At 46.9% G+C, this 23,329-nt stretch overlaps 1 protein-coding gene across 1 annotated transcript; it reads left to right on the forward strand.

The window, feature by feature from the left end:
• Positions 1-6,907: 6,907 nt before the first annotated feature.
• Positions 6,908-14,774, forward strand: Zscan18 (zinc finger and SCAN domain containing 18). The gene is made up of 6 exons (XM_051162369.1): positions 6,908-8,691; positions 9,240-9,389; positions 10,729-10,835; positions 11,134-11,212; positions 12,015-12,104; positions 13,614-14,774. The coding sequence occupies exons 1-6, from the start codon at positions 6,990-6,992 to the stop codon at positions 14,153-14,155; spliced, it is 2,670 nt and encodes an 889-aa protein (XP_051018326.1). The 5' UTR covers positions 6,908-6,989; the 3' UTR covers positions 14,156-14,774.
• Positions 14,775-23,329: the final 8,555 nt, after the last annotated feature.

Genomic DNA, 23,329 nt, shown 5'->3' on the forward strand with positions numbered 1-23,329 from the left:
GTCATTCTAATGCCCTTGCTAAAGTGAAATTATGATAATACTTTCTTAAGGATTTTCCATGATTCCTTTTTTTTTTTTCCACTCTAATTTGTAATTTTTTTTTTTTTTTTTTTTTTGAGACAGGGTTTCTCTGTGTAGTCTCTGTAGACAGGCTGTCCTGGACTTGCTTTGTAGACCGGGCTGGCATTGAACTTACATAGATCCACCTGCTTCTGCCTCCCAAGTGCTGGGATTAAAGGTGTGCGCCACACCCGGCTTCTAATTTGTAATTTTATGTGTTCTTAATTATTGTCAGTATATAACTGAAATATATAAAATTGACGAGCTTATAGCTAGTGGGGCCAAAATACAAATTATCAACATCAGGAATGAAAAGAGGTACCACTACAGATCCAGCAGATATTGAGGATAAGGCATAGTCTTTAGTCTGTTCAGGCTGCTTTAACAAAAAGGCTGGCTGGGCATGGTAAGAGAATAATTTATTCATAATCCCTTTCAACCCCACTATGTTGACAAATGACTCAGGATAGGGACTCTAGATTGCACCAGCAAAAAGCCTGGTCACTAGAGAATTAACAGATGAGATCTTGAAGCCCTTCAGTTTAAAACAAAAAACAAACAAGAACTCTGTTGGTTTGCCAATTGTGCGTGTGCTGGTAGGGTGGTCCGCCATCTTCCACTCTCCTGCCCAAACCTTACCACCATATAGCCTTCACTTGGCTGGTCCTGGTTTTCATCCTTCACAGTAAACCAGCAAACAGGCAAAGTGTGTTGTGTGAACTGTTCTAGGCAGAGTCAACCGGACCAAGTGTGGGTGTCTTGCAGTTGGTGTGGAAAGTGAGACCAAGTCCTGGGACTGCTCAGTTGCATTAACTCTTAAGGAGTGTTAGAACTGGATTGCAATGTGGACACCTAGTCAGCAAGCCTAAAGCCCAATTGGTGAGTGTCTATAAAGTTGTATATTATTGAATTCTAAGCAATAACGAGGAACAAACCATTCACACATACTAATGGGCCCTAAAGAAATTATGTACAGCGGAAGAGTATCTCAAAAGGCTATAGGGTTACATTTATATGAAATCCGTAGGGACAAATCTGCACTGCGGGACGACACATGAGTGAGGTGGTGGCAGGTGTGGATGTTAAAAGGGAGTAGTGAAACTCTTCTGACTGCGGTACGAGTTAAACCCAGTATGGGCAGACACAGCCAAATACCCCCCACTGTAAGACAAACATCCCAAGGTAGGGATGTTTTTGTGTGTGTAAGTGAGGAATGAAACCTACTCAGCGGTAAGTTGCTCAGCTACACAATTTAAACACCACGCCAGACGAAAGCAGCCTCCTTGCCATCTCTGCAGGAACAGCCTCTTCCCGCCCCATCTTTTTCTCTTGCTGCTCAGTGTAATGACTAGCAAAGGTTCGGCAAGATGTTTGATTTCAGTTTGCTTTTTGAACCTTTAACTGTTTTCAGCCAGTAAGTGTCTCTGGTTTCAGTGTCTTAGTGTGCCTGACTCTTCCCCTCCCCCCCCCCCCAAATCCCTGCCTTGGGATGTTTGTCTTACAGTGGGGGGTATTTGGCTGTGTCTGCCCATACTGGGTCTGCGCATTTGTCTTTTCACTGTTCAGGATCTTGAGTTTCCATTTGTGCTGGGTCTCCATTTTTGTGTCAGTAGGTCTCCATCTCCTCAGTTTTTCTGTGCCTCATTTCTGGACTTTTAGACTTGGTCTCCACTGTTTTTTGGGTCTCAAGGTGCCTGAGTGTATTTCCGGTCTTTGCCTCCACCTCTCAGCCTCTCAGATTCTGGTGGTCTCTCCGCCTCTCAGATTCTGGGGGTGGTGGTGGTGGGGGGATGGGGGTCCGTTTGTTTACTCCGTTGCCATGGTATCGGAAGTGACGCAAGCCCCCGTGGAGGCGAAGCGAAGCCAGCCTTCTCTCTGATTGACTGCTGGTGCTGTCAGAGCAGTTTCGCCCCGCCCGGGTCTGGCAAACAGCCCCGCGGCATGCTGGGGGTCGCAGTTTAGGGCGCTGCAAGCCGCGCACGCGTATTGCAGCGTACCGCCATCGCCGCTCAGTGTTCGAGGCTGTGGAAGCCCGCTTGGCAACGCTGCGCAGCTGCCCGGCGCCCTCCTATGCGGGACCATAGGCGTTCGGCTGGTATAGAAGGTCCGGCAGAAGGATAGACCTTGGGAGTGTGGCCCCAGGTGCTGTGTCCTGGAGGGGAGCTAAGGTCGTTGCGTGGGGATGTGGCCTTGGGCTGTGCTTGAATTTGGGCCCGCAGGACAGGACTGATGGTTCCCACGTGTGGAGCTGTGATGGAGGCCTTAAAGCTTTTGTATGGGGGTGTGTCTCCGGAGCGCTGTAGGCGAACGCAGGGACTCGAGGTGCAGCGTGTGGGTCAGGCATCTTGTGCGTGTGCCAAGATTGGGGGCGTGGTTCTAACGTGTGGCGTAGGGAGTGCCACGTGTGGGATTGTGGCTCGGAAACGCAGGACGCTAGTGTTGTGCCGGGAAGGGCTCTCTGGAGGACACGTGGGATGGGCTAAGGTCTTGGGGTGGTTTCAACCTCTGCGGTGGACAGGCCCAGGGCCACCGCTTCTTAGACGTAGACTGGGGTAAACGCCACAGGACCCTTCAGGGTGGGAGACTGCAGCAGGTAGAGAGGAGGGCATAAGGAGAGGGTGGGTGGAGGCCATTAGGTGCAGGTTCTGGGATGGCAGGGCTGGGATGTCTACAGAGGGGAAAAGATGACTGCGTATAAAGGTCAGGGAGGGCTTGGGGACCCCTGTCTGTGTCCTGGAGAAGGAGGGTTGGGGCCATCTGTAGGTATATGGGAGCAGGAGGAGACTAGGAAAGTGGGGGGAGGGTCCTGGAAGAGAGTCCACTAGACTGAGGATTAATAAGGGTCTTTAGAATGTAGGGATCCACTCTGCTATGGGGGCAGAGGGACCCCTTTCACAGCAGAGGGGTGAGCACAGTGTCTCTTAGGTCTGGAGGGCTGGGGAGGAAAAGAGAACATTAGTTCTCCCAGCGCTAGCTGTGAAGGGGCAGGTAAGGGGTGCTGGGGACCACTGAGGGTTGCCTTTAACATGGAGCAATTCCTAGGTCATAGGAGTCCTTCCTACTCTGTGCCCAGGTTCTCCCTGTTAGTGTTTTGTCCCCTTTCCTGACCTTTTCTTTCTTACTCCACCACTGCATCCATGCTCAATCCTCTCCTCTTTGGCCTCTCTCCCTGACGTTAGTTTGTATCTCAGCCAGCCTCTTGGAGGCCACATAGGCTGTTAAAAGATCATCCTTGTACATTGTAGCAATCAGGTCCTGTGGAAGTTCCCTTTCCAGCTCTGGAGCCAGAACAGGGCCCTATATTGCCCTTGTTTCTTCTTTTTTGTTTTTGTATTTTTTTCTGAGACAGGGTCTCTCTGTGTAGCCTTGGCTGTCCTGAACTCACTTTGTAGACCAGGTTGGCATGGAACACACAGCGATCTGCCTGACTCTGCCTCTCAAGTGCTGGGATTAAAGGTGTGCACCACCACGCCCGGCATGCCCTTGTTCCTCCCGATGGCTGGGTCAGTAGTGATCTTGAGGTATTCCTTTAGGAAACCCAGATCTGTTTGTTTAGCACATTTGTTTGACTCTGTGTGGCCTCCTGTGAGAATATAGAATAGTATATTCTTGGCAGGGGTAACAGAAATCAAAGTAATGGTCCCTTGTGTGCGCTTTTGCATTCTTTTAAAGGTATGTCTGCACTTTTTGTAATTTATGCTCATCTCTGTGTGAGAACAGGGGAGACGGTGGGACCAGTTCCCACTGTCCCTGTGAGATTAGCGTTCATTAATTCTCATAAGATCCTTGTGATTAAAATAGATGGTATTTGACTTACAGGGCCCGAGAAGGTGGATTTGTTTTCAGCGAAGGCCAGAGCCTGTGATGAGGATTCCTTGGGATTCTGCTAGCTCAATCGTCCACTCACCGCCTAGTTTTCTTCTCCTCGGCTTCCGAATTTCAGACTCAGATTACAACCCTTGTTGCCTGCTTGAACCACTCTTCTCTTGTCTCCTGAAGCTTGTAGGCTGGCCCCCGGGAAAACCCATTCAAGGCAGCTTTGGGGCAGCCACAAAGTGGTGGGGTCATTCTACATCCCAGCATGCCGCAATCTCTGTCTTATTTGTCCTGCGAGCATGGCCTCATTCAGGCTGTTTGGTTCCACTGGGTCTTCCGTCTAGTAAGTCCTTGTAGCAGTGTAAGCAGGTCTAGGGCCAGGTAAAGCATGATTAGGACTAGAGGTCTCTTGAGATCCCCAAGATGGCCTCATCTTTTTGGTCCTGACTACCAGGGCTTCATTATGAAGGGGGCGGGCTGTCCAGGTCAGGCTGTCGCCTCCTGTTACCATGGGAATCTTCTTTTTCAGGTAAAGGGACCAGGGACAGATGGTTCCCCTCCATTCCTAGGGGTTGACAGGGTCCTCCACTGATTAGGCTATAGGCTTATCTGTGCTTCTACTTGCTCCTTTGTGTTGCAGGGCCCCATACCTTTTTGTCCAGAGCAGGACAGGTGGAGGAGGTGACAAGTCCCAAACAGTTGACGGAGGGCTGTTGTGCCACCTGAAAAGAAGCAGAGGTGATGGCTAGATGATGACGGCAGTGGTGAAGTGGATGTGGGGAGGACCAGTTAGAGGCTCCAGGCAGGGAGGACTTAATGAGGAATCTGGGGCAAGAAGGATGGAGCAGCTATGTCAGTCTGCAGTTAGAATACTGAGCCCAGCACTCACTCAGTCTGTGGATGTTTTCCATACCTGCCCCTAAGGTTTGTTCTTTGTCTCCACCCATGGAGGCTTGTGAGACTCCGAAGATGACATGAGTCCCCAGCAGGGCCTGGTAGGATGAACCTTCGTGTGTGGAACATCTTAGTAAGTTCACAGTACTTTATGGACAAAGGGCCTATGTAGGAGGATCATGCCTGATGTGTAAAGCAAGCAAAAGTACATGGCCACGTGACCATTCATTTGCCACATAGAGTTCTGTATTCAGAGCCTGATGGAATCAAATGTGGCTGTGTTGGCTCACTGGAACTGATATTACACGTCATATCAAAAGATGCTCCAGGAGAATCAAAGGTAGAACATGGGTAAAGAAAAGAGCCTAGAATGGAGGTTGGCACACAACTTGGAGTCTGGCTGAAAGGAAGCTGTATAGAAACATGTCAGGGTGTATGTAGGGCCCCGGTTGCCTTGCTGTGGGACAGAGGTGAGTAGTCACCATCAAGACAACCAAGGCTTTATATTTGCTACCTTTGCTATAGGAGAATGAATGAGGGAATGTATTTTTATTTTATTCAATTTATCATTATTCTCATCATCATTATCATTGTTGTTATTGTTGTTGTTATTATTATTATTATTATTTCAAGACAGGGTTATTCTGTGTAGCCCTGGCTATCCTGAACCAGGCTGTAAACCAGGCTGGCCTTGAACTCGACTGCCTCTGCTTCTTGAGTGCTGGGGTTAAAGACATGCACACCCTTTCCCTCTGCTCCTAGAAAGTATTTTTAAAGTTGGAGTAGTGAAAGAAACCCAAAGGAAAGCAGGTTTTGGAAACTGGAAATCTATTTTTAAAATAGTTGAATTTGATAAGAATATTAATTAGAACATTAAGTGATTAAAACACAGGTTTAAAACAAAAATGTCAGGATGATGAGGATAGGGACAAATGATGACAAGAGGAAGCCAGGAGAGCTCTTACCCGACAGCTATGAGGAAAACAGGCAGTTTACCCAGCCTCACAGATAAAGAAATTGTAAGAAAATGCTAAGCTGTAGTGGGTGGGTGTTTGTGTTCTCAGGATCCTGGGGCAAAAAAACAAATGGGTGCTGCCATTGTAGGTGGTAGGAATGAGGCTGACCCTGTGGCTGGGGTGTTCTGTTCCCTCCATTTATCCTTCAGAGAGGTCCTAAATGACCCCAGATAGATGGGTATAAGATACCATATTGGCTATAAGACTATATAGCATGTTCTTCAACAGAGAAATGTGTTTTTAAAAAGGGATAGTGAATACAGAAGCCAGAACTGCTGGGCCCATAAGTGACCTGTCTGTAAATAACTGCTCTCCTAGGGCTCAGATTTCAATGTGCGAGCAAGCAGTATGCAGATATGAAGTAGTATGGTAGAGGTGTGTGTGTGAGAGGACATGCAGGGAATATGTACCCTAAGGGACCACTTCAGAGTCCAGCCCTATAAAAAATGAGAAAGGTGCCTATAGGGTAAGCTGGGGTAGGTAGGGAGACAGTAGCAATGTTTTTGATGGTGTTAATTATGGTCATGGACAAATTTTAGTTTTAATTCCTCAAAATTGTTTTTAGAAGAAAAAAAAAATGGTTCCTTTGTGTGGTTCTGTCAAGGACAATGGTAATACTGGGGTTGGATGTCTTTTTAGGTTTATTTTATGTATGGCAGTGTTTTGCCTTCATGTATATGGTATATTCATGTCAGAGAGGGCATGCGATGTCCTGCAACTATATAATTATAGATGGTTGTGAGCCATCGCGTAGGTGCTGGGAATCAAATCTGGGTACTCTGCCAGATCAACAAGCACTCTTAACTACTGAGCCATCTCTCTAGCCCTGAGAGTTAGTTGTTTTAATGGGAAGAACAGTGTTGCACCTAGATCCTTCTTGATTGGGGGAACTAAAGTCCTAATAATACATCCTTAGTTTTTAAACTGATGTATTTTGGGGATAAATCTTATTTGGTGTGATCCGACCTACATCATATATACAATATACATAGTAACAATGAATTTACTGATATTTATGGTATACTTGTCTAGGTTTATGTATGTTATGTTTATGTATGTGGTATATTTGTGGGCATCTGTTTTGTTGATGTCCTCTGCTTTTCCTCAGGTCCTGACGCTCCTGACTTGGGGATCTTGTTATCCTTGCTGTCTCTGCTGAGTTCTTGGCTAGACACGGTTGCATTTCTGTGGAGCCCTGGGAAGATGTTGCCTTTGGAGAGGGTGTTGGCCTCCCCCAGAAGCTCCCCACCTCACCCAGAACCACCTACTCTGAGGTCCGAAGATACAGCCCAACAGGAAGAGCCTAGCCAGCATGAGGAACCCGACCAGGGCCAAGTACTTCCTAAGCAACAAGAACCAGGCCGTCAGGAGGAATGCAGGAGGCAGGATGAGCCTGCCCAGGAAGAAGAACCCATCCAGCTGCTAGAACCTAGTCGGAGGCATGAGCCTAACCCATGGGAAGAATCCAGTCAGCAGGATAGTCCTCCCAACCAGTGCGAAGAACTCAGTGAGCAGCAAGAACCCAGTCAGCAGGATGAGCCCAGTCAGGCGGAAGAGTCCATCCAACTGCAAGAACCTAGCCTGTGGGAAGAACTCATGGAGCAAGATGAGCCCGTGCGGCAGGAGGAGCCCAGTCAGCAGGACAAACCCACCCAACAGGAGGAGCCCATTCAGCAGGAAAAGCCCATCCAACAGGAAGAACTCATCCAGCAGGAGGAATCTATCCAACAGGAAGAATTCACTCAGCAGGTGGAGCCCATTCAGCAGGATGCTTCCATCCACCAGGAACTCACCCAGCAGGAGGAGTCCACCCAACAGGAAGAATTCATTCAGCAAGAGGAGCCCATTCAGGAGGATGAGCCCATCCAACAGGAACTGAACCAGCAGGAGGAGCCCATTCAGGAGGATGAGCCCATCCAACAGGAACTGATCCAGCAGGAGGAGCCCATTCAGGAGGATGAGCCCATCCAACAGGAACTGAACCAGCAGGAGGAGCCCATTCAGGAGGATGAGCCCATCCAACAGGAACTGATCCAGCAGGAGGAGCCCATTCAGGAGGATGAGCCCATCCAGCAAGAACTGATCCAGCAGGAGGAGCCCATTCAGGAGGATGAGCCCATCCAACAGGAACTGAACCAGCAGGAGGAGCCCATTCAGGAGGATGAGCCCATCCAACAGGAACTGATCCAGCAGGAGGAGCCCATTCAGGAGGATGAGCCCATCCAACAGGAACTGATCCAGCAGGAGGAGCCCATTCAGGAGGATGAGCCCATCCAACAGGAACTGATCCAGTGGGAGGAGCCCATTCAAGAGGAACTGTTGCCGCAGGAGTCCATTGAGCCGGAAAAGTCCATCCAAAAGGAAGAGTTTCTTCAGCAAGAGGAGCCCATTCAGCAGGTAGGGCCCAGTGAACAGGAGGAACCCAGCCAGCAGGAGGAAACCAGCCAACAGGAAGAGCCTAGCCAGAAGGACCAACCCAACCAACAGGAGGAACTCAGTCGACAGGAAGATCCTCGCCAACAGGAGGAACCCGGCCAACAGGAAGAGCCTAGCCAGAAGGATCAACTCAACCAACAGGAAAAGCTTGGCCAGCAGAAGGAAACGGAAACCATCACTGAGAGATCGGCTGCTGACCTTGAGTTTTCCCGCCTGCGCTTCCGGGAGTTTGTGTACCAGGAGGCAGCTGGGCCTCACCAGACTCTGGCTAGGCTTCATGAGCTATGTCGCCAGTGGCTGAGGCCCGAGGCCTGCTCCAAAGAGCAGATCCTGGAGCTGCTGGTTCTAGAGCAGTTCCTGGGCATCTTGCCAGACAGGGTCCGTCCCTGGGTGGTTGCCCAGTATCCTGAGAACTGCAAGAAGGCTGCCTCCCTGGTGGAGGGTCTCTCTGACATCCTGGAGGAGCCAGGTGAGGCTGCCACCCCAGAAGACAGCATGCCTTAGAGGAGACGGGCAGGAGGTCCTGGAAGGATTGGAATCTGCAACATAGAGTTCAGACCACAGCCGTGGCTTTCCTGAGAGTGTAGTCACCCCATGTGTTAAGGGGCACAGAAAACAACCATCCCTGAGCTGGTAAGGGAGCTCCTCAGTCACCAGGGATCTGAGCCCCCACCTGTGCCCAGTGGCATCTCCCATCAGGCTTGCCTCCTGGACTAGGACACTGCCTTGGGTTCCTGCCCTCACATTTGCTTTCCAGATGTTAGGAAGGAGGAGAAATGGAGGGCAATCAAAGGCAGGAACCAGGCTCTTAAAAACTAGGTAAATATTCTGGGGGTCATTGGTAGCTGGAGGTTTTCTCCCACATTGAAGGGTGGGGCCTGAGAGATGGGTGGTGATGGTCAGTGGGAGCCTACGGGCTTGGGTCATACCTTGGGCCCATACCTGGCCCATTGTAGATTTGCCTTGTTAGCGTATGTCACAACCTACTGGAGTCACTATTGCCTCTATTGTACACAGGAATGACGCTGTGTTCCCCGGGTGGGTCGTCATCTTCATTCAGCGATGGAGACTATGAAAGGTGTCCTGAGCCTCTGCTGCTGCCACGAGGGTTGCTGAGTCCCAGTAGGGGTCTAAGACCTAGGGACATCTTGGTACGCCGTGATACTTGTAAGTATTCTCTTACAAGTCCTCCAGCCTTGGCTGGCCTTTACTGAGGGGGTGGATGGGGGGTGGTGGTCTGTGGTTGGTAGAGGCAGTATATAAGGGTCAGGGGGAAGCCAGGACCAAAGCACAAATGTCTGTCCTGCAGTTGGGACTTGGTTCTCTAGATCCTTGTGTATGTTAGATGTGTTTAAAAAAACTTTTTTTTTTTTTTTTTTTTTTTTTTTTTTGCTTGCTTAATTTGCCTTGTAAACTTTGTCAGCTCCACATGGTTATCAACCAAGAAATAATTTTCACTCTGGGTGTAAGTCAATGCCAGCATACGACGGTGCTCATTACCAGCATGAGGCTCTAAGTTAAAACCTCAATACTCCCCTAAAATATTTTTTTCCCCTTACCCCATCCTAGAGTATGTCCTATCATGCCCTTCTGCACATCATACGTGTGTACAGGTCCGAGGGACCACGGTGTACTTGTGTGTGCATTTGTTACTCAAATAGGGCAGCTGTGGCCAAGGTTTCGGCTTCTCAGCTGCTCAGCATTTCATACACTCGGCCTTTCCATTTTGCTCTTTAAAATAAGCTCCAGTACCACGAGCTTACAGTATCATGGCACTCTGTCATGTGTGGCATGGCTTCCCAACCACCACTGGAGAGAGGACACGTACACATTAACTTTCTGTGATTATCCAAAACCTTTGTGATGATGCATTCAAAGCCAGTATGGGAGGGTGCCCACTTGTCCTGCATGTTGTTTAACATTTCTACTAATCTAGGTGGCACAAAAAAGGAGTCCTTCCTTTATTTTTCTTTCCCCAGAGGTTAAATGATATTTAATTTTTTTTAATATATTTTATTAATTTATTCATATTACATCTCAATTGTTATCCCATCCCTTGTATCCTCCCATTCCTCCCTCCCTCCTGCTTTCCCCTTACTCCCCTCCCCTATGACTGTGACTGAGGGGGACCTCTTCCTCCTGTATATGCTCATAGGGTATCAAGTCTCTTCTTGGTAGCCTGCTATCCTTCCTCTGAGTGCCACCAGGCCTCCCCATCCAGGGGATGTGAGTCCTTCCTTTATAATCTGAATTGGCATTTCTAGGGTCACTGATGAGCTTATAGTGTGTGTGTGTGTGTGTGTGTGTGTGTGTGTGTGTGTGTGTGTGTGTGTGTGTTTCTCTACCCTGCTCTGTCAATTGCAGACAAATGCTGTGTCCACTGAGTTTTGGGAGCTGTGGTGTGTGTAGGAGGAGGCTTTTCTACATTTGTCCTGTGGCCTGTGTGGGGGGCACTGGGATATGCTTATTTTGGAGGTACACAGGCACTGAAAATTTGTCTCCTCAGCTCCCCTTCTTCCAGCCTGGCCTACCATGGAGTCTGGGCATCTGGATCAAGAGCACATAGAGGGAGAAAAGAATGAAGAAGCCAACTCTGCCACAGCTGAGCTGAAGGTGAGTGAAGGGGCCTCTGCTGGCCCTGGGAGGCTGCTGGCCCTGGGAGGCTGCTGGCCCTGGGAGGCTGCTCTTGTCCAGCAGCTCACATGGTCTTTCCCTCCTGACTGTTGACTTTTCTCCTTCTCTCAGTATTAATACTCTGGCACAGCAAAGGATATGAGCCAAAATGTCTATAGTGCTGCGGCTAAGAAAGCTGCACTTGTGGAAACTCAAGGGTGGAACCTAAGGGAGAGCATTGCCTCGGTACAGGGGTGCGTCAGAGCTGCCGATTCAGAAACTGGTATTGTTTCCACAGGAACTTCTGCAGTCGGAATGGGACCATCTGGACCCCACAGAGGATAACCTGACCCATTACAGCAAGCTGCTCTTGTTGGGTGAGACCCACCTCCCACTGGCTCATGGTCCACCCTGCATCCTCTTCCAGAACTGTTGGCGTAGCGGCTTCTGACCCTGTCCCAGGAACTCTAGTTGGGACATGAAGGGTGATTTAAGTGTTTGAAGCTGAATATGTTTTAAGTGTCTTTAAACTAGGATTTGTTTGCTAAGTTCCCCACCTGACCTGGTTTACACTTTTGAGTTTCTTCTGCGCTCTGGGGCTTTCTGTTTGCAGCCCTGGCCTGTGAGAACTGAAGCATCCAGATTCGGAAAGGCCTCCTGGCTCCAAGCCTCTGGCACTCCCACCTCGTTGGTACAGAGCTGAAGGAAGTCCTTACTCTGGGATCTTTATTTGTAGATATGCTCATATCAGACCCCTGAGGTCTTTTTTGTTGTTGTTGTTCTAATTCTGTATTTTAGTTTTATTAGTGCTGGGGATTGATCCGGCATCTCACAAATGCTTGGCATGTGCCAAGCTACTGAGTCCGTTTTGGGCTCCGTCTTCACCTTTGCTTCTCTGGACATTCCCTGCCTGCTCCATAGGTAGCCTCCAGCCTCATATAAGATCTTCCTCTTTCTCTCTGCTGCCTTCTTAAGAAACCTCAGCTTTCCAGGGGGGCTCTTACTAGAGGGCAGCTTTGGTGGTCGTGATGGGGATGATGATGATGATAGGAATTATCTTGATACAGAGAAAAAGGTAGTTGCAATCTGTGTCCCAGAGACTCAGTGGGACATGAAGCATCTTAGCTTTCTTTGTCTGGGCCTCCTTTACTTTTTTTTTTTTTTTTCTCTGAACCTCAGGATGTCAGTTTTTCCAGGCTGGTCCATCCTCCATGCTGGAGACAGAAGAACCTTGTGCAGTGGAAGATCTGCCAGGAGGCAGCCTCCCAGGTGAGGTGAGCTAGGTGGTGACAGGTGGGAGTGTAAAGGGCACACCTCTCTTTGAAGGTGGGTGCGGCTCCTCACATTTCCATTAGCTTCAGCAGAGATTCCACCTTTGACTTGCTTCATTTTCCTATCCATGGTGTAGGGCAGGAGAATGCCATTTCATTATTTCTTGCTGCATGACGAATTCTTCTAAAACATGTCACCCAAATGAATACACACTTGTAGTCTGTCAGTTGACTGAGCTCAACTCTGTAGCCCTTCTACTCCTTTTTGGTGGTTCTGAGGTCCATACACAAAGCCACAGTCATCCAGAGGCCCATCTAGGGCACAGTTGTCCCAATGGTCTCCCATACACTGCCTGATGACACTGGCTTTCAGTGGAGCTGAGTTGAGACTGTGGACCTCAGTTTTTTTCATCGGCTCTCTAAAGGGCTAGCTTTGGTTTTCTCATAGATGCCTTTGGGTTTTATGGAATCCCAGAGGGTAAAAGCACAAACCACACCTCTACGTATTTTGTGTGCATGCTACTGTTCTTTTTGTTTTGTTTTGTTTTTTTGTTTTTTTGAGATAGTGTTTCCCTGTGTAGCCTTGGCTGTCCTAGACTTGCTTTGTAGACCAGGCTGGCCCCGAACTCACACTGATCCGCCTGCCTCTGCCTCCCGAGTGCTGGGATTAAAGGCGTGCGCCACCACGCCCGGCACACATGCTATTGTTTTATTGGACAGTTGATTCCAGGGCCAAGCCAGAGACTACAGTAGTTCATTGAAGTAGTTCATGTGCATAGCTGGATGGCTTACCAAGACTCACTTAATTCTTACTGGTGACAGCCATGTGCCCTGAACCGTCTCATAAGTCTTTGCATCCTTCATTGCCAAGTCACGCCAGTCAGAAAGGCTGCTTCAGATCTTAGTCCACCACAGTAGGATGGAGGCTCCTTCTCACCATTGGAATTTCTGACCAGAATTCAGTCGCATGGCCACCTTAACCTACAAAGCACCCTGGGAGTGATGGTCAGCCATGAGCTCAGCAGACATCCAGAATGTCAAATAACGCTGGTGGCACTCAGAGAAAGAATAAGCAGGCTACCAAGATGAGACTTGATAGCCTATGGCCATATAGTGGGGGAGGAGGTCCCTCTTGGTCACAGACATAGGGGAGGGGAATAGGGTGAAAGTGGGAGGGAGGGAGGAACGGGAGGGTACAAGGGATGGGATAACAATTGAGATGTAATCTGAATAAATTAATTAAATTTAAAAAAAGAAAAAGAAAAAATAAGGGGATGTAGATAGGAAGCGGGAAGACCAGATCATGGGTCTGGTGAGGCTTGTGATCCTGCACTCAGCTGCGGTGTGGTGTCTGAGTTGTAAAGAGGGTTAGGCTGTGCATGTCACAGTTCTTTTCCCTGTGCTCAGCTCTTTGGGCCTCACACTTTGTTTTCTTGATTTCTATTCAAGTTAGTTTCTGTCTCAGAGCCTGGGAAATAGGGCTGCTCACATTTTGACTTTATTTCAGACCACGCCAGGCAGCAGGAAAGCAAAGGGAATGTGTGTGAGGAGGTCTCCATGGGGGAGACAGTGATGGAGAGGCTTTCAGGGGATGTCCCTGTTAGCCCTTCAATAGCTACTGCCCTGGAGGAGGAACAGCAACCTCAGAAGGCTCTGGATGCTGAAGATGAGGATTCAAGCCCTGCCAGTCCCCAGAGGCAGTCAGTCATCCAGCAGTCTTCCCAGGACAAGGATACTCCACATCACGGCACTGGGACAAAAAGGCCCCATCCAGATGATGAGGATGAGGAGGACCCTGAGTGTCTTTCCAGCACCAGCAGCTACCAGCTGCCATTTGATGCAGGGAAGGTGCTTCCTGTGGATGGCTGTGATTCTGGGCAGGACCCAGGGACTTCTGTGGGACGCCCTGCAGCTGATGAGTTTGGTCTATCCCAAGGGAAGCCTTACACATGCAGTGAATGTGGGGAGGCCTTTGCATGGATCTCAAACCTTATGGAGCATCATGAGAGCCACAGCAGTGACACGTGCTATGTGAGCCAGGGCTGCTAGGAACCCTTCCAGTTCAGCTTGGCTGTGGTCAAGTATCACAAGAGTCAGATACAAAAAGAGGGAAGCCACTCCCAGAGCCCCTCTCTACCACAAGGAAAACTCACTGGTGGGAGGATTGGCAGCTCCTAGGGGTTGGGTGGTTTTCCCTATACAGTCTGAGGTACAAGGCTGAGCAACTCTGCTATGAGTGTCCCATGACATGACAGTTGTAGCATGAGTGAACCTAAGGTTCATGTATGGTGGTGGCTTCCTATGCTATCTCTATGAGCATACCTGTACTTATTTTCTGGATGCTGATGTGCTGAAACAACTGGAAAAAGGTAGTGCCCACTGAAGCCGCCTTAGGAACACACTTTGGGCTGATGTTCTATCCTGTAAGCCATCAGATGTGAGGGAAGACTCCATTTCTGCATTGTTTTAATACCAGTCATACTCTGGTCATTTGACATTGTACAAACTGTTGAGTGGCCTTAAAGTATGCGATCTGTTGGCACTTTCTTGAGCCCTCCTTGTCTCAGTTGCTTCTCCTTGAACTCTTTTTTCACACATAATTCTTGCCATCTATTTTGGCCTTTTCGTAAATACTGTCAGTGCTGTCAGGTGTACTTCTGAATCCTCAAGAGCAAAAAGGAGTGGCTTACAAGGATCACAAAAAATGCTGATTTCAGATTGGGTTTCAGCCCAATACTGAATTGTGGTTGGCCATTGGCATTACAAAACAATGAATTAGGATAAAGTGAGAGAGAATGCATCATGTAGTAAAGGCAGGTGTTGTTTTGTGAAATTTCTCAGCTGAGTATCCGAGAGCTGGCTGCCATGTTAAATATGTTTGTTAGGGCATGCTCAAAACAGGCTAAAAGGACTAACAAAGGTTGAAGAAACAGTCTGTATCTGAGCTAAGAGAACCAGCCGTGGCCTACATAGGTGATCTTGTGGCTTTGCTTTTAACTTCATATTACTACATTGTTTCTGCCTTGCCATAAATGTAACTGCCCTACAGATTCAGAAAGGGTGTGTCTGCCAGTGAGTAAGCAATTGTGAAACCCCCAAATCAGAGGCTTACCATAATAAAGTATTTATTTCTTCATTCATAGGATAGCTAGTTGTTTTGTGATTGTGCTGCTGCTTTCTTGAGCATTGGTGACAGGATGATTGTCCCTACAGTGAGTCTGGGATCTAGACACCATCCCTGCTGTAGCTTTCTTTCAATGGGACTCTTGGAACCTGGAAAAGCCTGTTCACCTTTACCTGGGAGATGACACAAATCACTTCCATTCATAAAGCCTTAGAGCAGTGGTTCTCAACCTTTGGGCGTTGCAAATCAGATATTTACAGTATGATCCATAACAGTAGCAAATTTACAGTTACGAAGTAGCAACAAAATAATTTTATGGTTGGCGGTCAGCACAACATGAGGAACTGTAGTAAAGGGTTGCAGCATTACCAAGGTTGAGAAGCACTGCCTTCGAACTGGTCAGATGACCTCATCACCCGGAAGGACCCTGGCACTGCTTATTTAGGTGCTTCCTGCTAAGCTGAGCTAAATGTTCTAGTAAAAAACCTAAATTTTCCTAACTCATTGCAGGTACAGACCTATCAGTCTATTTCCTCCTACTGCCATTGATTTTCCTGTACTACATTCTACTGCTCCGTCTCTTCAGTTGTGTGTGTGTGTGCATGTGTGTACATGAACCAGTGTGAGCTCTCTTCCTATTCTAAAGTTGAGTTTCCAGGAAAGGCACAAATATAAAAGCGTAAAGCAGGTCTCCTTACCCAGAGCTGCTGTGACTAACATTTTACCCAATGCCACCCATGCTTTACCCATGTACACGTTTCCTCGGCTGTCCCGAGGGTGTGCAATGCCCATGTGCCCCGGTACGATAGCTGATGTGCTCACCTGCTTATAATGTTCAGGCAATATGTAAGGAGATACTTTGTGGTAAGGTAAGTCTTCTACTCTTAGTCAAAATTCCAGCTCTGTATTTATCATTCATTGACAACTGCCCAAGTCAAGGCCTTAGCCAGTTTACAAAGTGATTTTCCCTGTATTTATCACTCATTGACAACTGCCCAAGTCAAGGCCTTAGCCAGTTTACAAAGTGATTTTCCCTGTATTTATCACTCATTGACAACTGCCCAAGTCAAGGCCTTAGCCAGTGTACAAAGTGATTTTCCCTGTATTTATCACTCATTGACAACTGCCCAAGTCAAGGCCTTAGCCAGTTTACAAAGTGATTTTCCCTGTATTTATCAGTCATTGACAACTGCCCAAGTCAAGGCCTTAGCCAGTGTACAAAGTGATTTTCCCTGTATTTATCACTCATTGAAAACTGCCCAAGTCAAGGCCTTAGCCAGTTTACAAAGTGATTTTCCCTGTATTTATCAGTCATTGACAACTGCCCAAGTCAAGGCCTTAGCCAGTGTACAAAGTGATTTTCCCTGTATTTATCACTCATTGAAAACTGCCCAAGTCAAGGCCTTAGCCAGTGTACAAAGTGATTTTCCCTGTATTTATCACTCATTGACAACTGCCCAAGTCAAGGCCTTAGCCAGTTTACAAAGTGATTTTCCCTGTATTTATCACTCATTGACAACTGCCCAAGTCAAGGCCTTAGCCAGTTTACAAAGTGATTTTCCCTGTATTTATCAGTCATTGACAACTGCCCAAGTCAAGGCCTTAGCCAGTGTACAAAGTGATTTTCCCTGTATTTATCACTCATTGACAACTGCCCAAGTCAAGGCCTTAGCCAGTTTACAAAGTGATTTTCCCTGTATTTATCACTCATTGACAACTGCCCAAGTCAAGGCCTTAGCCAGTTTACAAAGTGATTTTCCCTGTATTTATCACTCATTGACAACTGCCCAAGTCAAGGCCTTAGCCAGTGTACAAAGTGATCCTCCCTCCAGTTTATCAGCCGATCCCAGCATTCTACAAACTCGCTCTCCTTTTGTTATTTGTCTTTGTTACTGGAATGGACCACAGATTTCTCAAGTAGTCCATATCTTTCAACTAGATTTAGGTCCGAGAGCCCATTGAGCCACTTAAACTGATGATTCTTATACAACGATCTGCAGCCACCCAGGGAAGAAGCAGGGAAAGGATGAGTCATGTAACAAGAGGTCAGAAGAGCTAAACAAAGGACCAGCCGGTGAATGGCCGTGTCTGGTACAGTGACCACACGTGGCCAGTTAGCACCTGAAATGTGGCTGCAGTGAACTGATGTGCTGCAGACGGTCAGCACATTACACGTCAGTGATAGCCTATGCACACTGAACAGCTGTAATTCTCCCCCCTAATGTTAGAGTGGTAACATGGAGGGTACAGGGGTAAATACTAAACTAGTGGCACCTGCTTCTTGAGAAATTTTGTTGTTGCTGTGTGGGTTTGGGTTTTGCTTAGTTATTTTTGGTGGTGGTTTTTTGAGACAGGCTCTCATAGCTAGCCTTGCCTCACACTTGGAAAATAATTGCGGATGGCCTTGAATTCTTGATTCTTCTGTCTTAATCTCCCAAGTGCTAGGATTAGAGGCCACCAGCTAGGCTAGTTTTACTATTTAAATTTTATATTTTTGAGGGGGAGGCTTTTTCTATAAAGACCACACTGGCCTTGAGTTTGTGATCCTCCTGCCTCTGTTTTCACAGTGCTGGGATCGTGGGTGTTTATCAAACCTCAGCCTTTGAGTGCTTTAGTGTATGTGCAGTTACATTTAGAACGACTTTTAGGTTAGTACTCAAAAGAATGGATTTTTATCACATCTTCATTCACATGTATCATGCACATGTAGCTCAGTTTTGTTTTTTTCCTGTTTTGGGGATTAAGTCCTAGGCCTCGCTCGGTACATGCCAGGCAAGGATCTGTACATACCCCTGGGCTACATTTCCAGCCTTCACATCTTTTGAGACAGGGTCTCACTATATAACCCAAGCTGGCCTTGAATTTGGCAATATGCCAGTCTCAGCTTCCCTAATGCTGTGCTTACAGCCATGTGCCACCACATCCCACTTTTTAAAAATTTCTTCTTTTGAACTTTATTTTTTAAAAATATTTTTTTATTAATTTATTCTTGTTACATCTCAATGGTTATCCTATCCCTTGTATCCTCCCATTCTTCCCTCCCTCCCATTTTCCCATTATTCCCCTCTCCTATGACTGTTCCTGAGGGGCATTACCTCCCCCTGTATATGCTCATAGGGTATCAAGTCTCTTCTTGGTAACCTGCTGTCCTTCCTCTGAGTGCCACCAGGTCTCCCCCTCCAGGGGACATGGTCAAATGTGAGGCACCAGAGTACATGTGAAAGTCATATCCCACTCTCCACTCAACTGTGGAGAATGTCCTGTCCATTGGCTAGATCTGGGTAGGGGTTTAAAGTTTACCTCCTGTATTGTCCTTGGCTGGTGCCTTAGTTTGAGCGGGACCCCTGGGCCACATCCCACTTTTAAAACTATGCCCACGGGCATATGAAAGAACAACGTTGGGGGCTGGAGAGATGGCTCAGTGGTTAAGAACACTGACTGCCATTCCAGAGGTCCCGAGTTCAATGCCCAGCAACCACATGGTGGCTCACAACCATCTATAATGTGATCTGGTGCCCTGTGCTGGCTTGCAGGGGTACAAGCAGGCAAAACACTATATGTAAAAAAAAAAAAAAAAAAAAAAGTTGGAAGACTAGAACATGTTCCACTGCATGAGAAACTTCGGAATTGTTAGAAATTTATACCCTAGCACTATGATTAAAATAAAACAATCTGATATGAATGCTACTGATAGATGAGGGCCGAAACCAGCCAATATTCTTTCTAACAAATATAACAAGTCACCAATGACAGGTTGTGGTTTTTAGAAAACTATTGTGGATTTGGGGTCCAATGAAATATTGTGGGCTTTTAGGTTAAATATAAAACCAAAAGTTATGAAGTTATCGTAAATATTAAAATGAGCTTTCAAGTTGAATAGATAAACAAAAGTTTACAAATGTAGTGAGGTACTCCCAGCAATTAGGAGACAAAAGCAGGAGCACCAAGAATTCAAGCCCAGCGTAGGCTACACAGCCATGTTCAAGGCTAGCCTGGGCCAAAATAATGTTACTTGACATTGATTATATCTATCTACTACAGGAAAGGATTAGTTTATATATTTTCCAAAAATGAAATCAAAGATCATAAGATTCCAATGTGAAAGATTACTGCTCAGGTGATGGTAGCTTACCAACTGAGTACATCTTCCTTTCTTTGTAAAACAGCAACACCTGTATTTCTACTACCTATGTGATCTGCAGGAAAATTTGAGAACAGAGTAAAGTCACCTAAGGATCTATAAAGTTCTATGTAGGTCTATGTCTGATATCTTCTCATACAAAGCTTTTAAATCCAATTGCACATTAGTTAACTTATTGTAAAATTATTAAGATATCTAGCTTAAAATGGATTGGGACTTGAGTTAGCTCAGTGGGGGAGCACTTGCTTAGCAAGCACAAAGTCCTGGCTTTGGTCCCCAGTGCTGAAAAAAAATTTTTGAAAAAAAAAAAAAAAGATACCTAGCGTAATTTTTGCTTTTATTAGGCTGGTATTTTGGAATATGGAACTGAAGCCCGTGTCGCCGACTGCTATATACCATTATCAACTTATTTAAAAAAAAATCAGCAGTGTGTGCTGAGACAGTCAAGCATTCACAGAAAACTCCATGAGGATGCCTTTTATTTTGGAAACACTTTGCTATTGTGTCTTCTGGGACTGTCCCTGTCAGTTTGAGGTGTTCCTAAGTACCACTTCAAGAACATGATGTGCAGCAGCAACGGATTCTGACTTCATTTCATGTTTTACAATCTCTCACCACGTCGAACAGCTCTGATTGGGCATATGGTGAGTCCTTGGAAAGAAATGAAGACAAAACTATCAACAGACCCATACTTGTTCAGTTGCTTCTTTGTAGCTACTAGAATACATTAAGGAGGATTCAAGGTCAATGGACATATACTTAGTGTTTAGACCTAGGGATGGTTTTGAGCTTGATGGTCCCTGTCATTTCTAAGATCTCTGAGGAGAGCATGGTACATGAAAACTTATGTATGTTTAGTTCTCATGAGCATGACAATGGTGAGTCCAGTACCAGATGGGCTAGCTTAAGGCCTCCCCATGTTTAACAGGTCTACCCCATGTGAGTTCTCTGGGGTTTGGTAAGAGAAAAGCTGCGTGTAAAGGCTTTCCTACAGTCCCTGTACTCCCAGGGATTTTCCTCTGTGTGGACCCTCTGGTGCTGGCTGAAGGCCTTGCCACAGTCCTGACTCTCACAGTGCTTTGCCCCAGTGTGTGTTCTTTCATGCTGGCTGAGTAATAAACTATGGCTTAAGGATGTCCCACATTTATTGCACCACACAAGGCTTTTCCTTGGTGTGACTACTCTGGTGTTCTATGAGAAGGGAACTCTGGCGAAGGCTCTGCCACACTCACTGCGTTCATAGGGCATCTCTCCGGTGTGGGTCCTTGGATGCTGAACGAGGAGAGCGAGCCGGCTGGAGGCTCTGCCATGTCTGTTGCATTCCCAGGGCTTTCCCACAGCCTGAGATTGCTGATTTTTTTTTTTTTTTTGTTAGAGGTGAGCTGTGGCTGAAGGCCTTGCTACAACCACTGCACCTCCCTCCTGTGGATTCTCTGGGGCTGAGTGAGGTGAGTGCTCTGTTTAAAGGCCTTCCCACATTAGCTGTATTCATAGGGCTCCTCTCCTGTGTGTCCACTCATGCTGGCTGAGAGAGAAGCTATGACTTAAAGCTTTTCCACACTATTTGCATCCATAGGGCATCTCTCCAGCATGAATCCTTCAGTGCCCAGTCAGGAGTGTGCTCTGACTGAAGGCCTTCCCTGCTAGCTGCATTCATAGGGCTTTTCACCTGTGTGGGACTCTCCGATGCTGAATTCCTGGTATGATCTGAGTGAAGGCTTTCCTACACTCATAGCATCCATAGGGGGCTTTTTCCCAATGTGGACTTGATGTTGTTTGGTCAGGGATGAGCTATGACTGAAGGTCTTGCCACATTACCCACAATGATAGGGCTTCTTTCCAGTGTGGATTCATAGGTGCCGGGGGAGGTGGATACTTTGCTGAAAGGCCTCCCCACATTCCACGGCACTCATGCTTGTGGAAGGCGGCTCCAAAGCTGAAGGATTTTCCCCATTTGCCAAACTCGTATGGCTTCTCACTTGTGTGAGTTCTCTGGTTTTTTGGACCAGTGGTGCAATCTGGTGGAAGGTCCTTCCCCACTTGAGAACATTTAAAGGTTTCTCTTGGGTTATGTTAGTGCTGGGTTAGGTTAGTTTTGGAAGCATATGCCATATTCATGGCGCTTAGAAGGTCTTTTTCATGTGTGAATTTGGTGACATTCAATGCGTGCCTTTCCATATTCCTAGCATTTGCAGAGTTTCTTTTTTGTATTCGTTTTTGATTGATCATTTGAGTCCAGCTTCTTCCTTCATCTGTCCCTCACGTGTGTGTGTGTGTGTGTGTGTGTGTGTGTGTGTGTGTGTGTGAGAGAGAGAGAGAGTCTCGCCGCTCAGAAGTCACTGAGCTGAGGATCAGTGCCCAGACTCAAGTTTTCCCCAGCCCTATTCTCCTGTTCTAAGTGGCTGTTCTCACAACTGTGGCTGAAGGATGTCCCACATTTATTGCACCACACAAGGCTTTTCCTTGGTGTGACTGCTCTGGTGTTCTATGAGAAGGGAACTCTGGCAGAAGGCTCTGCCACACTCACTGCGTTCATAGGGCATCTCTCCGGTGTGGGTCCTCGGATGCTGAACGAGGAGAGCGAGCCGGCTGGAGGCTCTGCCATGTCTGTTGCATTCCCAGGGTTTTCTCACAGCCTGAGTTTGCTGATGTTTTTTTTTTTGTTGTTGTTGTTAGAGGTGAGCTGTGGCTGAAGGCCTTGCTGCAAGCACTGCACTAATAGGGCTTCTCCCCCGTGTGGGTTCTCTGGGGCTGAGTGAGGAAAACCACCTGTTCCACTTGTCACATCTGTATCCTCAGGGACCTACGCAGTCCTTATCCTTCAAGTGCCGTGCATTACCCCCAGTTTTCCTGTCAGAAAACATACTATTGGATAATATTCCAGAGACACTTAGTTTTGGATCTGAAAATCTGTTTTCTTGCCTGATTTCTAAATCTGGGAAAAAACCCAAAATAGAAATGTCCCTTAAAACCCTTTCCAAGAGAAAAGAGTCTGTGTGGCAATTAGCTTTTCTTTCTTTCTTTTCTTTTTTCTTTTTTGTGTGTGTGTTTGTGTATGTGTGTTTAACTGATGACTTTGAAAGGTTTAGTGCATAAACTTAAAAATAGCTTTTATAGTGGTTGGAGGGATGTCTCAGTGGTTAAAAACATTTGTTCTTGCCGAAGACGTAGGTTTAATTTCCAGCACCCACATGTTGGGCCACAACCATCTCTAACTATAGTATCCAAGGAAACCAAATACCCTCTTCTGACCTCTGTAGGAAACCAGGCACATGGAACACAGGCATATATGTAAGCAAACTCACTCACATACATAAAGTAAAATTTAAATTTATACATTTATATAAGCTTTAGCCATAGTGATGCACATGCCTGTCTTCATAGTACACAAGAAGCGGAAGAAGTAGGATTGAAAACATTGAAGTCTTTGGGTGGTGGTGGCGCACGCCTTTAATCCCAGCACTTGGGAAGCAGAGGCAGGTGAATCTCTGAGTTCAAGGCCAGCCTGGTCTACAGAGCAAGTTCCAGGGCTACACTGAAAAAACTTGTCTTGAAAAGCCAGAGAGAAAAGTGTAAAGAAGGAGGGGGAGAGAGGGAGAGAGACAGATTATATATACACACACACACACACATATACATATATACATACATACATACACACACACACACACACACACACACACACACACACACACACAGGGGCGCGGAATGAATATGAGAATGAATTGGGAGTCTGAAGCCAGCCTAGACTACATAGGAAGACATCTTAAAACAACAACAAAATTTAACTTTTTTTGCAAACCAGGAATGAAAACGGATCCCTGCAGGCCAGGGATTCTGTCCATCTGGCAACAACTGTACTACTCTCAGTCCCAGTAAGTGCTTGGCCGACCTACTATATGGCCAGGGCACTATTTATCCTTCTTGAAAACTGATAAAGGACCACTGTTGAAACAGA

The sequence above is a fragment of the Acomys russatus genome, chromosome 19, assembly GCF_903995435.1.
Source record: "Acomys russatus chromosome 19, mAcoRus1.1, whole genome shotgun sequence".
Taxonomy (NCBI): domain Eukaryota; kingdom Metazoa; phylum Chordata; class Mammalia; order Rodentia; family Muridae; genus Acomys; species Acomys russatus.